General features: G+C 48.3%; 1 protein-coding gene across 1 annotated transcript in view; it reads right to left on the bottom strand.

Moving 5' to 3' along the window:
* Window positions 1-18,392, bottom strand: part of RGS7BP (regulator of G protein signaling 7 binding protein) — a 19,664-nt gene extending 1,272 nt beyond the window's left edge. The window contains exons 1-5 of the mRNA XM_078599828.1: window positions 18,019-18,392; window positions 3,533-3,699; window positions 2,384-2,514; window positions 1,269-1,419; window positions 662-732 (exon numbers count right to left, since the gene is read on the bottom strand). Of these exons, the coding sequence (XP_078455954.1) occupies window positions 662-732; window positions 1,269-1,419; window positions 2,384-2,514; window positions 3,533-3,699; window positions 18,019-18,138 (640 nt within the window). The 5' untranslated portion in view covers window positions 18,139-18,392. The remainder of the gene's footprint in view (window positions 1-661; window positions 733-1,268; window positions 1,420-2,383; window positions 2,515-3,532; window positions 3,700-18,018) is intronic.

Raw genomic sequence — 18,392 nt, 5'->3', positions numbered from 1 at the left:
GAGGTCTTTTTTTATGTTACATTTAAACAATTATCATTTAAACTTGTAACCTTGCCACGTAGCTTTCCTGCACTTTCCATGAGAGAATAACTTGGAGGCACGAGGAGTCGCAGACAAGCGGAAAAGGCAGTCACTCAGTGAACTGATGCTATTAATTGCCAATGCTCTGCAGTCCTCCATATATTAAGTTCTTTTCAGCCAATTAATAAGTGCTTAGAGATGTGGGAGGAAACCGGAGCGTCCAGAGAAAACCACCGCATGCAAAGGAGAAACACTTCCATAACAGACGTAACAGGTGGAGTCCACATTTTCTGTACCGAGCCATGGTACGGGTCCTCGACGCCCACGGGAAAGGGAGTTTCAAAACATTTGTGATCTACCAACCATCGTCTCCACAGTGCTGGATTACAGCTGCCACGTGCGTAGCCACCACTGCCCGGCTACACATTCCTCTAAGTAGGTAGTGATTTAAGTTCGTTGCTTTAGTAATTAAACGCACTTATGAATATCAGAAAATGGGATTATGTAAATTCTCGATACCGCACTGATCTTATTCCATTGATCTGCCTTGCCTTAACCTCATGTAAGGGAGAGGAAATTAAAAAGGTTTTAGTTTGCCAATATTTGCCAAAACAAGGTAAAATGCAAGATCTTTGAGTACCTTGGTTTTTAAGTGGAAGTGGCATTGACTCCCTGAGTTTACTGAGCAGAGCTTTCATCTCTCTCAGATCCCTGTAAAAATAAATACATTCAGTTTTAGACACAACTGAGTACTGTAATGTCACATTGAAAGTATTCTAGTGTGTGCAATGTACAGTATGTGCAGAAACATAATTGTGCCAAACAAGCGTCAAGACATTCTTTAAAAGATTTGATAATTGTTTGCAATCCAGAAAGACAGATCCTTTGTTGATAAACCAGGTAGAGCCCATGGCTAACAGTCTAACTTTGATGTATGCGTGTTTTACATGCGAGCTTATGCATTGTAAACTTCCATGTATAACTTTTGCTCAAAGCGTTCCAATTTGTGTCTGTTCAGAATAAGGGCTTTGTGTCTCTGTCTCCATCTATCTATATCAGTGTCACCATGTGTGTTTCCCTTTTTACGCCCATCTGCACAGGGCCCAACATAGTGTCCATCTGACTTGTGTTTAATGTATAACAACTTGCATAACCCCTGGAGTCTTCTCCAATTGACGTGTTCTCAAAGTGCATCTAGTTGATTTTTTTACTGCTCCTAACTGCTGCTGCTGTGCCCGCAACCGCACCTCTGGGTGTTGTGGATCTCCATCGGCGTGGTCCAGCCGATCTCGGCGAGGTTGGGCGTCTGCGACGCGGCATTCTCATCGAGGATGGGCGTGTGTGACGCGTCCTGGGCCCCGCGCTGGCCACTCACCGGCGTGCCCCGAGCCTCCCGGCCTGCAACGCCGACCACCAAACAAAGATTCCCCCGTGTAGCCTCAACAGGCTGTTGGGGTGAGTGCTGTTAGCGAGTAGTGCCCTATGAAGGCCGGCACGGCGCACTAGGGAGTTGGTGGCCACCACCACGCCCGGCCGCCTTTTGTGTCCCTAGTGACGATGTTTACTAGACACCGCACCAGGTACTCATTTGAGTCTGAATCGAACTAGGGGAGGCCCAGGACCGGTTCAGATATTCGTCACCGGTGTTGGCTGTGAGCAGGAATCAAACTCAGGTCGCCGGCTTCGTAGCGCAGCGCTCTAACCACTGCACTACCCCTCACCACGCCAACCACCACCCACCATCGCCACAAAAATTAGCTGCTCACCCCGAGCTCTCATTACTCTGATAGTGCTTGTCTTTGTGCTGTATGCCTTTTGGTGTCCTGGTATAACACTGTTTGAGAGTTTGTTTTTTGTTTGCATTCTGACCACAAGCATTGTGGTTAATGCAGACATGATTCCTTGTAAAAGGTTTCAGTTTGGTGTATTAACATCTTAACACCTGTTTTGTTGCCAGTAAAAAGGGGAAAACCTATTCTTTTATTTTGGTACTGGCAAAGGAGGTCCCATTATGGTGGTGAAATGTTAACTACCTTTGCCTGGTATGAAAGAGGTCGGAGTTTCGATCACGACCCCTGGCACCTGGATATTTCGGGTTTACATGTTCTCCCCGTGGTCGCGTGTCCTCCGTTTTTTTACATCTACATTTAGAATCAACATGCGTTTTAGAGTATTTGGCTAAAATACATTTCCACATAAGCCACTTCGTTGAGCTATCATTTGTGGCCAGGTCGCAACGGAAAAAGAGCTATACAGCTCGGTGGGGCCTTACCTGGTAAAATAGAAAATAGTAATAGTTTATCCAGGAGTGTATTGATCATGGCTGATGATAGTTTGCAGCCTGATCAGTCTAATAAAGTACCTTTCCCTTGCAGCTGGAAGGACTCCATGAGGCAGATGGACTTGAGCATCTCTGAGATGTACATTTCCAGGCAGCCGTGAAACTGGATGTAGAGCCTGTATATGTCGTACTGGATCTCTCCTTCCTCGGGCCTGGGATGGGGCAAAGGGGAACGGCCGAACAGGAGAAAACAATGGACCCAGGTTGGTTAAACTTCGGCAGTGCTGGTTTCAATGTTTGACCGAACACACGGGCCAGCGATTACGAGTAGGGGCATATCTAGCATGTCACATCGGTGCAGAGTGCACCCTTAAAATATCCCAACAACCACCACAACTACACTACCACTATCAAAATGGCCATTATCACCACCATCAACTAAATCACTCCCACCAACATCACCAACACCATAACTATCAACACGACTACCCTCAACGCACTTACCACTACCATCACCACTACACTTACGCCACCATTTACAACCACCACCATTATCAATAGTACCACCACTCCCCACGGCATTAATGTTGTGATTGTGCATTACCACTGGCAAAAAGGGATTTACAGGAATTTGAATCCCAGAGGTGTCATGGATTTTGATTGTTGAGCTTGGCCCCTGACCAACGTGGGTACCTCTTGAGGGCAGCCATGTTGGTGAGGGGCGGCCATGCTGATGAGGGGCGGCCATACTGGTTTACTAACAAAACAAATACCTGATGAGGGTGGACACGTCATTGTGGGGTGACCATACAGGTGCAGCAACACACCACGACTACCTGTTGAGGTTGGGCATACTGGTGTGCAAACGCAACATGGCTAACTGTTGAGTTCAGCCATACTGGTGTACTAATGCAACACGGACAGCTGTTGAGGGTGGCCACGCCAGTGAGGGGTGGCCATACACACACCACACCTGTCAACCCACACGGTTTACCCGTATTCTTGTACAGGGAAATTTAGTTTTCAGGTCAATACGGCAAACAGCCGTTTAAAAATGGGCAAAAAAAAGTTTCGTCTATGTGTGTTTCTCCTTTACGATGGGAGTTTGTAGGATGAACGTTGAAATTTATAAGGGCACAAGGTAACCAATAAGGTCTGAATTGCTCCGTAATAAGGTAGGCACTGATAAGGAGTTGACAGGTGTGTATAAAGGTGCACCAACACGGCTACCTGTTGAGGGCCGCCATGCTGGTGCACGTGTCGGTTGCCATGGACGAGCACTGGCCCCGCGAGCGGCGCAGTTGGAGGCGTCCGGCGAGGCTGTCGCTGCTCGCGTCCCCGATGGAGATGACGAGCTCGCGGAACGTGGCGACGTGGGTATGGAACTCCTCCACCATCTGTGCAGCGGAGGTGAGGCGGAGTGAGCCATGGAGGAGGAGGAAGAAGAAACCAAACAACGTTACCAAAAACATCCTGGCTTCACGAATCTGCCATTCCCAGGATCGTAACGAGCGTAGGGGCAGGGGCTAAATCTACGAGTTGGGGCCCCCTTGACAACCTCCATTAGATGTATTTTCAACAACAGTGTTAAAGAACAAAAACGTATGTAATGGTGTGATTAGACAGGAAGAGCCGCCGATATTTCATAGCCTGGGTGCGACCGTGCGAGACATTCAATATTGGGGCCCCACCTGACTAATCGCCGCAACCCCAAGCTGATAGTCACTACTACGCTACTGGCCAATCCATTGTCTCCCCGAAGCGACTGTGAAGTTGTGGGATTTTGCTTCTAGTTTTAAATATTCTGGCCTCCTGCTGCACTTACGATAAGGGCAAAGAGTGGAAGTGGTCGGGGTTGGCAGAGTAGTATCGTGGATAAGTGTGGGGAACACAGTATGAGTGGTATCCATGTACTCCTGTTTCCTTATAACCACATTCCTGCAGAGGGAGCTGGTAGGAACGTTGGGTTGCTCCGTCAATGGCCAGGGTCAACGGCGGCATGGTGTATTCCGCAAATATGCCCAACTGTGAGGGCGGGCACAAGCCGGCGTGAGTAGGTTAAACGTTGAGTTTTATAAGGGCACCACGGGGTGACCAGCCCCTCCCCACCCAGCCCCACCCCTCCCACCCCCTACCCAGCCCATCCCCACCCAGCCCCTCCCTCCCCACCCAGCCCCTCCCTGCACAACCGACACAATAATCCCTTGTGGGCTCGTGTAACCAGGAGGTTCCTACCAGTGATAAACTTGTAGTGATGTCCAACAAGGAATTGGCAGAACATTCTGAGACTATATGTTAATAAACCAAGCAGTTCCATCAATATAAAAAAGCCAAAGTGTCTCTATTACAATATATAATTCACAATTACCATTAGTGTCGTTGTGAATATAACAATACAATGAGCAGACTGTCTCCGTCATACGAATATTTTATCTGTGTCTCCACATGACAAATAAAATAATATTTTTCAAGGCCCCTTCGGCCCCACGTTCATTCGGGGAGTTCACAATCCCAGCAGCTTTGACCCGGTACCAACAACACTCTGGGCCGGGTTAGACTCACAGTGCTTCATCATGCTTTCTTGTGACAAAAAGTGATAAACCGCCAGATATCATAGGCAAGGACCATCTATAAAATATATTTGTATGTGTAATGACCGAAACATTACCACAAGCCATATGCAGCCAAACGGCAATTAAAAAATAAACGAAAGTCTCCGATTGCAAGAAAGGGGCCTCCACGGTGATTGGTCGGGAGGCAGACTTTTAAAGGGATTGGAGAATAAGGTGGTTAAATTTCGATTTAAAGCTTTCGTGACTGCAGGGATTCATATTGTTTTTTTCGGTGAAGTCACATAGAATGGAAATAATAAAAAAATAATAAAACAATAAAAAATAAAACAAAAACAATATATTGTAATAGAGACACTTTTATTGTTTTATTTTGACTATTTTATTATTTCCCTTCTACGTGACTTTACCGAAAGAAGCAAGAATAATAAGGTGTTTGAACGAGAAAACAGGATCCGTTAAAGGGAACGGACAGGGATTGGCTAAAGGTACAAAACAAGGACAAGAAGGTTCGAGAGGGGGGCTGAGGGATGAAGAGGTGAGAACACGAGGAGTGGGGACGGACGGAGGAAGTCTTTAGTAGGGTCCCTGATTGTGGAAGTCTTTAAACAAAACAGGCTCTTATTACTTTGTTATCGGAGTCGTTATATATGTATGAGAAAGACGTGGTTCGCTTATCAATTGTATTGCTGTATAAATGTTTTATTCGTAATGCGTGCGTGCCCGTGGGGACTTATACAAACACCCAGTCGTGTTACATCATGGCACACTCTTGCAGCGCTCCAGTACCACAACCAAACACAGCTGCTCTTCGCAAAGCTGACGAGACACGTTTCCTCTCGTCTTGAATCAATGCTATTGAAATTAAGCACTCCCAAGTAGCCAATGGCGGCTGACGGATCGTGCAATAAACACGTGGAGAGACGCGCACGTGATGGAGACGTCTCGTCTACCTTATTTATATTTGTTATTTATATTTAACGGAAAAAACCCCACAGACACGAACGAGCGGCTACCCGTCCATGAAGGCGAACTAGGGCTCTCCCAAGGTGTGGCAGATTAAGTGCCGAATTCGAGGAGAAAAAAATATATAGACACAAAAACAATACAAATAAAATAACGGAGATGTCATCATTTCAATTCCCGTGCGCGTACAGAGAGAATTATAGTTCATTTGTCAACATTTCTGAGAATGTATTCGTTGGGCAGACGGACGAACAACCCAAGTAATTATGCCTCTGTTTAACAAACAAATAAATACGCTTAAAAAAACACATTAAACGTAAAATAGGGGGCAACATTTTTCTCATTTTACCAAAAACCTCAGCCGAGATCTGCCCTTGGGGGTGGGGGCGCCGATTGCGCGGCTTTGGGGAGTCCCGTGAACACACTCCCCACAATAACAAAGACAAAAAATCCCCCGTCTAGTCTTAACAGACTGTTGGGGCAAGTGCTGTTAGCGAGCACCTCTGAAGGCCTGCACGGCACACTAGAGGGTGTGTGGCCAGCACGACGCCCGGCCGTCTTTGTATTCCCAGTGGCGATGTTTACACGCCGCACCAGATACCCATTTGAGGCTGAGTCGACCTAGGAGAGCCACAGGACCGGTTCAGATTCCCGTGAACGGGAATCGAATTCGGGTTCGCCGGGTTCGTAGCGCAGCGAGCTAGCTGCTACACTACCGCTCCCCACAATAACAAACGGCACCATTAACAGCAGCGGCAACAACACCGCCAACAACAAGAACCAAAAACATCCCCTTGCCAATTCCCTGGCGTTCATAGCCAGAATGTCCCCTTATGAACGCTCCCCAGGGGCCATCAGCCACTGGGGTCAGAGCGGTTTGGATGAACTCTTCGATGCAGTGGCCGGACGGAACGTGCGCCGGTGGGCACGGCGGCGTTGCTGACGAGTGTGCAGGCGGTGCAACTGCACCGGTGCACCACGGAATGTGGAGGGAGGGGGTAGGGCCCAAGGGGAGGGGGCATTTGACTGCTTGCACAAAGGGCCCATGCCAACCCACGCAAACGCCATCCGAATAACGATAATGGGAGACTTGCAGTATTGTAAGCAAGAGTGGAGAAATAAAAACGTAACATACTTTCGCAAATAAAATATGGTAATGATGAATTAGCCTTTAAATATGAAAGAGGCAGCGGTTTAAAATCCGGGAAGATTTATGAGCAAATTAAATGTATATTTTAAAACACGTGCGTTCGTATTGTCTGTTTCTAGTGGATTCAGTAGCCAGTGAGGGAATGGTTTGTAAAGCCGATGCGATATTTTTTTCAAAGTGCGGGCGGGCATCACGGTTGAAAGAATAATCTCCATAATTTGACATTTACTTTTTGCAATTTGACATATTTACTGGCACGTCTCAGATCGAAAGGGTCTATTTTTTTAAGACGGGCAAATTGAGGGTAGTTCGATCTCTCGCGATATCCGAACAAAAGACGTCCGGTGTGGAGATGTAACCAACCAAGTTTAAAATAGGTACCGGCTTCTAGAAGACGTGATGTCCGTGACACGAGCCAAGTTAAATATAAAACGGCAAAGCTGTGAACAAAGAGGTGGTGCAAAAGTGTCCGAGTTGAAAAGGGATACAAACCGTGACAACTTTTACCGGTCGGTTCCAATGATCGTAATTGGCGTGCCTGAACCGATTTGTTTTGGCTGTGCCCGGTGATGGAGGGTTTCTGATTACACATATTTTGTCAGACGGTGATGTCGCCTAACCCCAAACATCTACTATCTGTAATCATAACATTGGCTGCGGAAACCTACGGGCAAAACAAAGTATTACTGTAATTAAAGATAAGCTTGCGTCCAATTAAAAGTTGTCCTTACTAACAATGCATATACCTGTTAACACCATTATTGCTCAGCGTCGATAATTACTAAGGAGCCCCACTTTGTGGGGAACATCGTCATTGTCATATTCGTGTCTGGTCTCTGTCATAAGAATGTGGACTTTCCACTGCTGACTCAGGACCACCAATAGATATGAGCAACGTTCCACAATCGTCTTAATACGCGTGACCTATTTATTCAGCAAAGTCCGAAGATGATTTTTCAGGAGATTTCTGCATTATGACGTTTAGGCCAACATGGATTTCAATGTAAGAAGCAGAAGATTGGTAGGCGAAGAACAGTGGCCCAGAGGCTAGGGATGGAGACAGAATTCCACGTGTTGTGTTTTGTTTAATGGCATACAAAAGGTGCAATAGCAGTCGATTAATTCTGGAAACGCCATGTGCTCTGCTGGAACAGAAGCTTGCACAAAGTGTTTTTTTCAGTCCAGTGTTAAACCTGCATGGTCAGCCACCATGGCGAGATATAAACTACCTCGCCTAGTGTGCAGGAGATCGTGGGTTCGATTGCTGTATATTTGGAGTTTTCACGTTCTCCCTGTGGTGGCGTGGATTATTTTCCAGGCCCTCTGCTTTTTCACTCCACATTTAGAATCAACGTGCGTTTAGAGTATTTCGCTGCTAAATATTTTCACGTGATAATCCACTTTGTTGACCTATCATTTGTGATAGCGATAACCCATCATACACACAAGCTGAAAACACTTTTAAGGTTTGTACAGATGGGTTAACGAATCCACTTTCTGTACTGCCATTCTTTCAGCAACACATCGCCCAGCAGATTTGGGAGTTTCACAAATCTATGTGTGATCCCCCAACCCTTTTCTCCAACGCGCTGGATCACAGGACGTGCGCCACCACACACGTCTCATAACAGAACGACGTATGATTATTATTATTATTAATAATGATCATACGAACGTACGGCAAGCAATCCACTGCTGGATGTGAAGCCTCCCCCACACCATGTTGGCCATCGGGGTCTCTGAGCCATGCAAGTTGGCAACGAGGTGGGACCCCAGGACCTTTTCAGTTATCATTCATGACTGATCTTAGTCGTAGCAGAGAATGAAACTCGGGTAACTAACCGGGTGCAGGAGAGCTGACCGCTCACTGTTCCCGACAACTACGTCGGTATGAGTATCACTAATTGCCTACCCATGGTGTAACAAAGCAAAGCGACATATTATTTTTTATTAAAATCCACTCACGTTCTTCCAGAACATGAATAGTGCACGGCGCGTGTAATATTTATGAGGCAACCTTTATGAATAAACCTTGATTAGTAAGGAGAATTTGTTTTTCCTTTACAGAACATTGAGGACTCGGTCTAGCAGACTCACTCACCACACTGCAGGTCACAATAACACACTCACCCACTCGCTCACCACACTGCAGATCACAACAACACACTCACCCACTCACCACACTGCAGGTCACAATAACACACTCACCCACCCATTCACTCACCCACCCACTCACCACACTGCAGGTCACAACGACACACTCACCCACCCACTCACCCACCCACTCACCATACTGCAGGTCACATCAACACACTCACCCACTGACCACACTGCAGGTCACAACAACAACACACTCACCCACCCACTCACCACACTGCAGGTCACAACAACAACACACTCACCCACTCACTCACCACACTGCAGGTCACAATAACACACTCACTCACCCACCCACTCACCACACTGCAGGTCACAACAACAACACACTCACCCACTCACTCACTCACCACACTGCAGGTCACAATAACACACTCACTCACCCACCCACTCACCACACTGCAGGTCACACCAACTCACTCCCTCGCTCACATCACTTCTCTTTCCTCTTCTGCCCAAGCACTGCTCCACTTTGGAATTCCCTCCTGCGCCTCTTTTTCCCCGGCTCCGAATCTACGCCGCTATACTTTCGCACGCCTGTAAACTGTGCGTTTAAGAGCCATATGCCAATGGCGAGGTCTGCGAGCGACGAGATGGTTTCACGAGAAAGAGTTCGTGTAGTTCTGCCATTCCTCCGTTAAGGTGGCTTACTATGTATAGGCAGGGCTGCACATAGGCGAGGGTCGGATGGATGCGGGGCCTGGGGCAACTCACACCGCGTAGGCCTCCCGACCCAATGAGACTCTTTGACTGCCCCCTTGTGACTCTTTGGCTGCCCCCTTGAGACTCTTTGGCTGCCCCCTTGAGACTCTTTTGCTGCCCCCTGGAGGCTCTTTGGCTGCCCCCTTGAGGCTCTTTTGCTGCCCCCTTGAGGCTCTTTGGCTGCCCCCTTGAGTCTCTTTGGCTGCCCCCTTGAGACTCTTTGGCTGCCCCCTTGAGACTCTTTGGCTGCCCCCTTGAGACTCTTTGGCTGCCCCCTTGAAACTCTTTAGCTGCCCCCATGTGACTGTTTGGCTGCCCCCTTGAGACTCTTTGGCTGCCCCCTTGTGACTCTTTGGCTGCCCCCTTGAGACTCTTTAGCTGCCCCCATGTGACTCTTTGGCTGCCCCCTTGAGACTCTTTGGCTGCCCCCTTGTGACTCTTTAGCTGCCCCCTTGTGACTTTTTGGCTGCCCCCTTGTGACTCTTTGGCTGTCCCCTTGAGACTCTTTGGCTGCCCCCTTGAGTCTCTTTGGCTGCCCCCTTGAGACTCTTTGGCTGCCCCCTTGAGACTCTTTGGCTGCCCCCTTGAGACTCTTTAGCTGCCTCCATGTGACTCTTTGGCTGCCCCCTTGAGACTCTTTGGCTGCCCCCTTGAGACTCTTTAGCTGCCCCCATTTGACTCTTTGGCTGCCCCCTTGAGACTCTTTGGCTGCCCCCATGTGACTCTTTGGCTGCCCCCTTGAGACTTTGGCTGCCCCCTTGAGACTCTTTAGCTGCCCCCATGTGACTCTTTGGCTGCCCCCTTTAGACTCTTTGGCTGCCCCCTTGTGACTCTTTAGCTGCCCCCTTGTGACTTTTTGGCTGCCCCCTTGTGACTCTTTGGCTGCCCCCTTAAGACTCTTTAGCTGCCCCCATGTGACTCTTTGGCTGCCCCCTTGAGACTCTTTGGCTGCCCCCTTGTGACTCTTTAGCTGCCCCCTTGTGACTTTTTGGCTGCCCCCTTGTGACTCTTTGGCTGCCCCCTTGAGACTCTTTGGCTGCCCCCTTGAGTCTCTTTGGCTGCCCCCTTGAGACTCTTTGGCTGCCCCCTTGAGGCTCTTTGACTGCCCCCTTGAGACTCTTTGGCTGCCCCCTTGTGACTCTTTGGCTGCCCCCTTGAGGCTATTTGACTGCCCCCTTGTGACTTTTTGGCTGCCCCCTTGAGACTCTTTGGCTGCCCCCTTGAGACTCTTTGGCTGCCCCCTTGAGACTCTTTAACTGCCCCCTTGTGACTCTTTGACTGCCCCCTTGAGGCTCTTTGGCTGCCCCCTTGTGACTCTTTGGCTGCCCCCTTGAGACTCTTTGGCTGCCCCCTTGAGACTCTTTGACTGCCCCCTTGTGACTCTTTGGCTGCCCCCTTGTGACTCTTTGACTGCCCCCTTGAGACTCTTTGACTGCCCCCTTGTGACTCTTTGACTGCCCCCTTGAGACTCTTTGGCTGCCCCCTTGAGTCTCTTTGGCTGCCCCCTTGAGACTCTTTGGCTGCCCCCTTGAGGCTCTTTGACTGCCCCCTTGAGACTGTTTGGCTGCCCCCTTGTGACTCTTTGGCTGCCCCCTTGAGACTCTTTGACTGCCCCCTTGTGACTCTTTGGCTGCCCCCTTGAGACTCTTTGGCTGCCCCCTTGAGACTCTTTGACTGCCCCCTTGTGACTCTTTGGCTGCCCCCTTGTGACTCTTTGACTGCCCCCTTGAGACTCTTTGACTGCCCCCTTGTGACTCTTTGACTGCCCCCTTGTGACTATTTGGCTGCCCCCACGAGAATATTTGGCTGTCCCCTTGGGGGCAGACGTTTTTAAAAAGAAAAACACTTAACTCTTGCACCAAATTTAACGTAGAGATAATTGCTTATCTCGGGGAATGGGGGACACCATGGAATATCTTGGTGACAACAAAATCTACAGTCAAACTGCATTGTTAAATAATAACCGGGGGGGGGGGGGGGTCGAAATATACGCAGTTTATTCCATCACCTATTTTGTTTATTGAAGTCAGAATGTGTGTTGTCATCTGCTGTTTATCGGCTGCTGTTTGTGGAGTTCTGCGCGTGATGCGGCTCGTGAACTGTTTTGATCAAAGACAAAAAAACTAAAACTAACCAAATGTCACTCTTCTTCTTGGAAATGTTGCCGACCCCTCGCTCTAATGGATGGCGAATGCAAACGTCCTCGGCAGTGAGTGCACCAAAACAAGCACCTTGCACCTCTATCGGCCCATACATAGTTAATCGGACGGAAGCGAAAACCTTGCCCACAGCCCCACGCGATACATTAGTAGGGTCACAGTTCACTCCCCCACCACTCTCAACCCCGAAGATTCCATGAGGATGATCGCAATCTCAGGGGCACTCGCTCGCGTTGAGTTAAATAATCTAATTCGATGTCATCACACTTATACACATCTTGCTGTTGTGCCCTAATTTTGATTCTGCTGTACCGAGTATATATCTAATTTTAGTTTTGCTGCGTGAGTGAAAATGTATAATCGAGGCATCATATGAGTACATTTATGTATCATTAAGTAGATCGATTATCGCATAAGCAACAATACGTCCGCTCGTTGTACATGTAAATACTAAAGCCCCCACATTTTTCAGTTTGTCCCTTCTCAAAACTGAGTAAGGTTCTGAGCTGCCGATGGAAAAATTGCAATTTTGCTGTTTAAAAAGACAGTTATTTTCCAGGTGTTTGTAATTCTTCTGCTGGATGAAAGCCTTCATCACACGCGTGTTTGTCACACGAGATTGTTTGACCATACTTCACCAAAGAGATCAATGCGGCTTGGTGAAGACTTGGCCCAGGTGAGGTTTAGTTTCCACTCGCCACTCATTTTAGCCACCATGACCTTGAATAAATCTCAGGTGGGCTGGGTTTATCGCGGGAGACACGACTGCACTGGTTTGACCTCATGTAGAAATGTTATGGCGTTCAATGTTGTCTATCATAAGTCTGATTTACATTTTGAATAAAAAAATAATAGTATCCATCTTCAAAGCAGTAGATGTTATGAATGAAAACACGAATGTCTTTTTTGATACTTGGTATTGGATCGATCGCTAAAAAGGGGGATGTGTTCAAGCCCCAATTACACGGCACCTACAGGAACTCTGGGTCATAGGCATGAGCATTAGAAACTCAATCCCAGCTGACCGTTTCAAGTTTCATTTATTAGGTATAGCCCTGTGAGCCATTCGGCTCTTGAATCGGGTGCAACCGCAACAAACAAAAAAACTAAAACATGAACAAGAAAACATCTTAAAGTGACTGTGTGCAAACAGAAAATCCAAGAAAAGACAGCAAAATATTGCAGAAAAAGCACATAGACCGTGGCTTACTCCATGCAAAGGCTGAACCCAGGTAAAAGCGACCAGCATAGATGGCACACACTCACACACACACAGGTGTTCGCTCTCATCTCCACACACGTACAAACATACTTTAATTACATTTACGGCCCTTCGTGAGTCCACTGCAGAATCGTCTACTCATTTTGCGTCGGTAATAGCATTTCCTTCACCGTACTGGTCAGTACAGTTGTAAAATGGTGGGGGGGGGCAGACATCGCTTGCTATGGCCAGGAACCACACTCAGGTAGTCAGGTTCAGAAAGCAATAACAGATGCATCCGGACTCCCCATGCTACTTGCACCTTTCAGAAGTAAAGACAACATTTGGCAATTGTTCTTAATGCCACGATCGTGGTACATCAAATATCGTCGCATCCCGCGTATGTTTGAAAACTGTTATCCCTTACCAGTCCGATTTTTAATCGGCAATTGGACTCACGTTGCCATCGATTGACTGTGATCACGTAGGATTACTAAAACATTACTGAAAATGAAATGTCATAACTTCCTTAAATAATGAATGTCCAGCTTCCCCTTACATCCATGATCAATGGAGCTCCCATCTATATACATTATTTCTGTACATCAGCACACGGCTGTACCCATAACCAGGAGCAGGCGGCGTCCACTTTCTGCTGTCTTTAGGGTCGCACTCCGCGGAGGCTAATTACTCGCTTCATTGATAATGCAGCATGACACTGAGCACGCTCGAGAACACGAGGCTCGTCCTGTCCTATGAGTGACGTAAATCTCTGTCTCTCTCTCTGGTATGCAGTGTTTTGAAAGCAACTTTTTTACGTTGGTTTTCGCATTTTGTAAGTAGATGCAATTATATTTTCGTCAAATTTCAGCTCTTCTAAGAACATCTCGGAATTTAAACCGGGCACTCAGCTGTCTATTTCTTCGAGAATATCTCAGAATTTAAATCGGACACTCAGCTGCATATCTCTTCTAGAACATCTCGGAATTTAAATCAGGCACTCAGCTGTCTATCTCTTCTAGAACATCTCAGAATTTAAACCAGGCACTCAGTTCTCTAGCCCTTCTATAACAGCATCAGAAGCTACTCTATAATTCTCGTATGTTAGTATTCGGTACAAAGTGAAAAAAAAAATGTGTTCCATAATCAATGGGGTGGTCGCTCATCTCCACGAGTATCCCTGATCCGGTCATGGAAATTCCACATTCCCATTGCATAATACTTTCACTCCATAGGACAACCTCTGTTGGGGTGGTCGGTCTCCTCGATGTTACTTCCTCCCGGGCAGGTAGATGATTGGCCTTTCTGATTGTGAGTGGAGAATTTTTTTACCACAGTTGTCACCGCGCCTAATCATACCATAGAGAGGATTGATGTTTTCTGAGGGGCCACCATGCAAACAACATGCAAACAACATGCATGTTACAAAGTGACCGCAAACATCGGAACCAAACGCAAAAAAACAATGCAGTATTTACTTTGCATGCAAAAGGTCGTGCGATTGTTCATTATTTAATACGATATGCTATATAAAACAGCAGTAATATAGACATTCCCTTTGTAAATCCACTGCTGAACGAATACCTCCCCATGACGTGTCGGTTGTGGGGGGTCGTTAGTTCGACTATACTTCACCACGCTGGTCCGTACGAGTTCGCGAAAGGGGTACCCCAGTCACGTTAGCCCGTGGCCAGGCATCGAACCCAGGCGCGCGAACCACTGCGCCACTTTTCCCTCCCCCCTCTGTATACAACACATTCATCCTGCGGAGGGAGCTAGTAGCAACGTTGGGTTGCTCGGTCAATGGCCAGGGTCAACGGCGGCGTGGTGTATTCCGCAAATATGCCCGACTGTGAGGGCGGGCACAAGCCGGCGTGAGTAGGTTCAACGTTGAGTTTTATAAGGGCACCACGGGGTGACCAGCCCCTCCCCACTCAGCCCCACCCCTCCCACCCCCCCACCCAGCCCCACCCTCCCCAGCCCCACCCTTCCCACCCAGCCCCACCCTCCCCACCCAGCCCCTCCCCACCCTCCCCACCCAGCCCCTCCCCTCCCCACCCAGCCCCTCCCCACCCTCCCCACCCAGCCCCTCCCCATCCTCCCCTCTCCACCCAGCCCCACCCCTCCCATTTTTGGATGCACAACGGACGGACACAATAATCCCCTGTGGGCTGGTGTAACCCGGAGGTTCCTACCAGTAAAATATTACTTGTAATATAATGCCGGAGATTGAGCGACGGGCAGGACGAATCGCTGTGTCTATGCAGGGGGGCAATGACTCGTGTCGTGACTGAGCACAGCTGCAGTACACCTCCGATTAGTGTCAAATTCCGATATTGCGCCTCGCTCGGGTCAATCATCATCATCACCACCACCACCATCGTCTCCAACGCACGCACGCACGCGATGTGCTCGCCGCTCTTGTCCGTGAGCGTGGTGGCGAGCGAGCGCGGTAACGTTTACAGGTGCGGGTTTTACAGGTGCGGGGATTACCTGCGGCACGGCAACCCACCCCCCATACGCCTCCAAGGCGCGGCCACACCACTTGGCTGGATACGTGCCATCGTTGTTTAATGTTGTTGTTGTTGTTTTGACTTAAAACTTTCGTGACTGCAGGGATTAATATTCTTTGGTTCTTTCGGTAAAGTCACGTAGATAGAAAAATAAAAAGTGAATAACAGCATCAGGCTACAGTGTTCATTATAGACTGCCAGTACGCTCACCGAGATTAATAACCATTGCTACAGTCGACATTAGACTGCCAGTACACTCACCAAACTAAATAACCAGGCTACAGTCTACATTATAGATTGCCAGTACACTCACTCCGATGAAGAACCAGGCTACAGTCTACATTTGTGTTTTTTTATTATTTGTATTTTATTTTTATTAACTTTATTTTGTATTATTATTTTTTTATCTACGTGACTTTACCGAAAGAACCAAAGAATATTGTTGTTGTGAAACTTTTTTTTGCAAATTAACATTCACATTGATTTTCTTGCTCAAATGAGCATTGATATCCCGTTGTTCAACTCCCGTTTACAGCTCCGCAGAGGCGGTGGTTGAAATTCCACATTACTATGGTGGGGGGCGAGTCTATCCATAAAACAACCACTTCCACACAAAGTGGTACTCGCTCTTTTATATCGATCCCCGGACGGATGATAGGCTGAGTTGACCTCCCAAACTGGGTTTTATTGAACTTGCAACCTTCAACTTGCGAGCCGCTCGCTCGCTTTACCACTGAGTGACCTGATGATGGATTCCCTTACTTACCCGGGAGGACCTCACCGACTCGCCAGACTTTTTCAGGAGGGCCCTGCGAAATTTGGGATGTTTGTCCAAATTCCAAAGCGAAGGAAACGTGAGTAACCTGGAGAGAATCCACCACGTGCAGGATGGGAATAACCCACAAACGTCACCGCAAAGACGTTCTTCACGAACCCACTTGCTCTACTGCCATCTCATGGCCACCTCGCATGCAGCCCCAGCCGGGGTTGTGAGCATTTCACAAATCTCGACGCAGTCCACCAACTCTCGCCGCCACAGCGCTGGATCGCAAGCGTGTGCCCACCACGCCTCCTCGCCTAACGATTTATTATTTGGGGGTCAATGAACCTCAAGACTCTATTTCAGGAGCGTCCTGCATGGGGGATGTTTGGCCAATGCCAAACAATAATGAGAGTTTGAATTCGTGCCGGAAAAATGCCCACTGTTAACCGGAGAAAACGCACCGCGGATACGAGGGTGTTCGCGCTCATAACTCCGAACCGATGGATTTAATAACTTCTCTACCGCCATTCCCTAGCCACCTCACAGCCTATAACACCTGTTATTCCCCGAAAGTCTTCCCATCGGTTAATCCCGCTGTAAATGGTTATAAACGATCCCCTGGTGCGGAGCGGTGGTTCAGTGGTTAGCCGCAAACTGCATTTGCAAACCCACACGTACCAGCGTGGTGAAGTATGTCCAAACAAACCCGCACGACCTATAGGGCGTGTGGAGACCTCAATCCAGTATTGCATTGAGAAAAGGGCTGTAAATTGTTATCACATGTAATTATAACTACGGTATTGTTAGATCGTACTAATTGGGGGAGTCGTTATTGTCAAAGCACAGCTGGGTAAGGGAGGGCCTTTGCACGCCATATCCGGGGTGTGGGGGGTTATTTGACCATACTTCACCACGCCGGTCAGGGCGGGATGGCGAACGCGGGTAGCAAACCCGAAGCGGAGGCATGACGATGTTGCTCCATTGCTCCCACTACCCTTAGCCACACGAAGCCTAGAACACCTGTTATGCATGGTGGTCGCCCATCAATCCCCTGGCTTTAGCTTCCGATCAACTCCTATTAGCTATTATTTTAAAATTGTATCTTTACCAAGTAAGGCCCACCGAGCTATACTATATCTCCTTTACAGAAACGACCAGCTTATCACAAATGATAGCTCAACGATGAGGCTTATCAAGTGGACATTTATCGCAGACAAATAATCTAAACCCGTAGAAAAATCCACGCGACCATGGGAAGCAAGAGAGAGACACGCAAACTCCAAATATACAGCAGCAGGCGTTAGGGTCGGGATTAAACCCACGACCTCCTGCATACCAGGCGAGGTAGTTAACATCTCCTAGCCACCGTGATGATGAGAGAGAGAGACACCGCAAACTCAAAATATACAGCGGGCGTTAGGATCGGGATCGAACCCACGACCTCCTGTATACCAGGCGAAGTAGTTAACATCCCCTTGCCACCGTGGTGCCCACAGATGATTTGATGACAGTCGTGAGGTATTCATGAACCCTACCATCTGGCATTCTTCCACGTCGCCCTTGGTCATGTCAACGGCACCGTGGCCTTGGGACGGAGGCTTGCGGACAGAGGGTCGGGGCCGCTGTGGTCGGCAGCCATGCAGTGCAGACGTCATGCAGACGCATCTATGAGGAGGAGATGGAGGTGGAGGTGCAGATGCAGGAGACGGCGACGGAGGTGCGGCTTGAGAAGCGACCGTCACTGACGGGTCTCTCTGCAACAGCTTGGTCGAGCGTGGCAACCTTGAGCAGGTGGTGGCTGTGGTTGCTGTGGTTGTGACGGTTGTGGCAAAGGATGGTGTTGCTGGTGGTAGAGATGTCCAAAAGAACAGGGCTCCTTTAAGGGACACGTCCGCATCACCCCAACGCT

This window comes from Lampetra planeri, chromosome 13 (genome assembly GCF_965212315.1).
Source record: "Lampetra planeri chromosome 13, kcLamPlan1.2.h2, whole genome shotgun sequence".
In the NCBI taxonomy this organism is placed as follows: Eukaryota; Metazoa; Chordata; class Hyperoartia; order Petromyzontiformes; family Petromyzontidae; genus Lampetra; species Lampetra planeri.
This window is presented reverse-complemented; position numbering and strand designations above follow the sequence as displayed.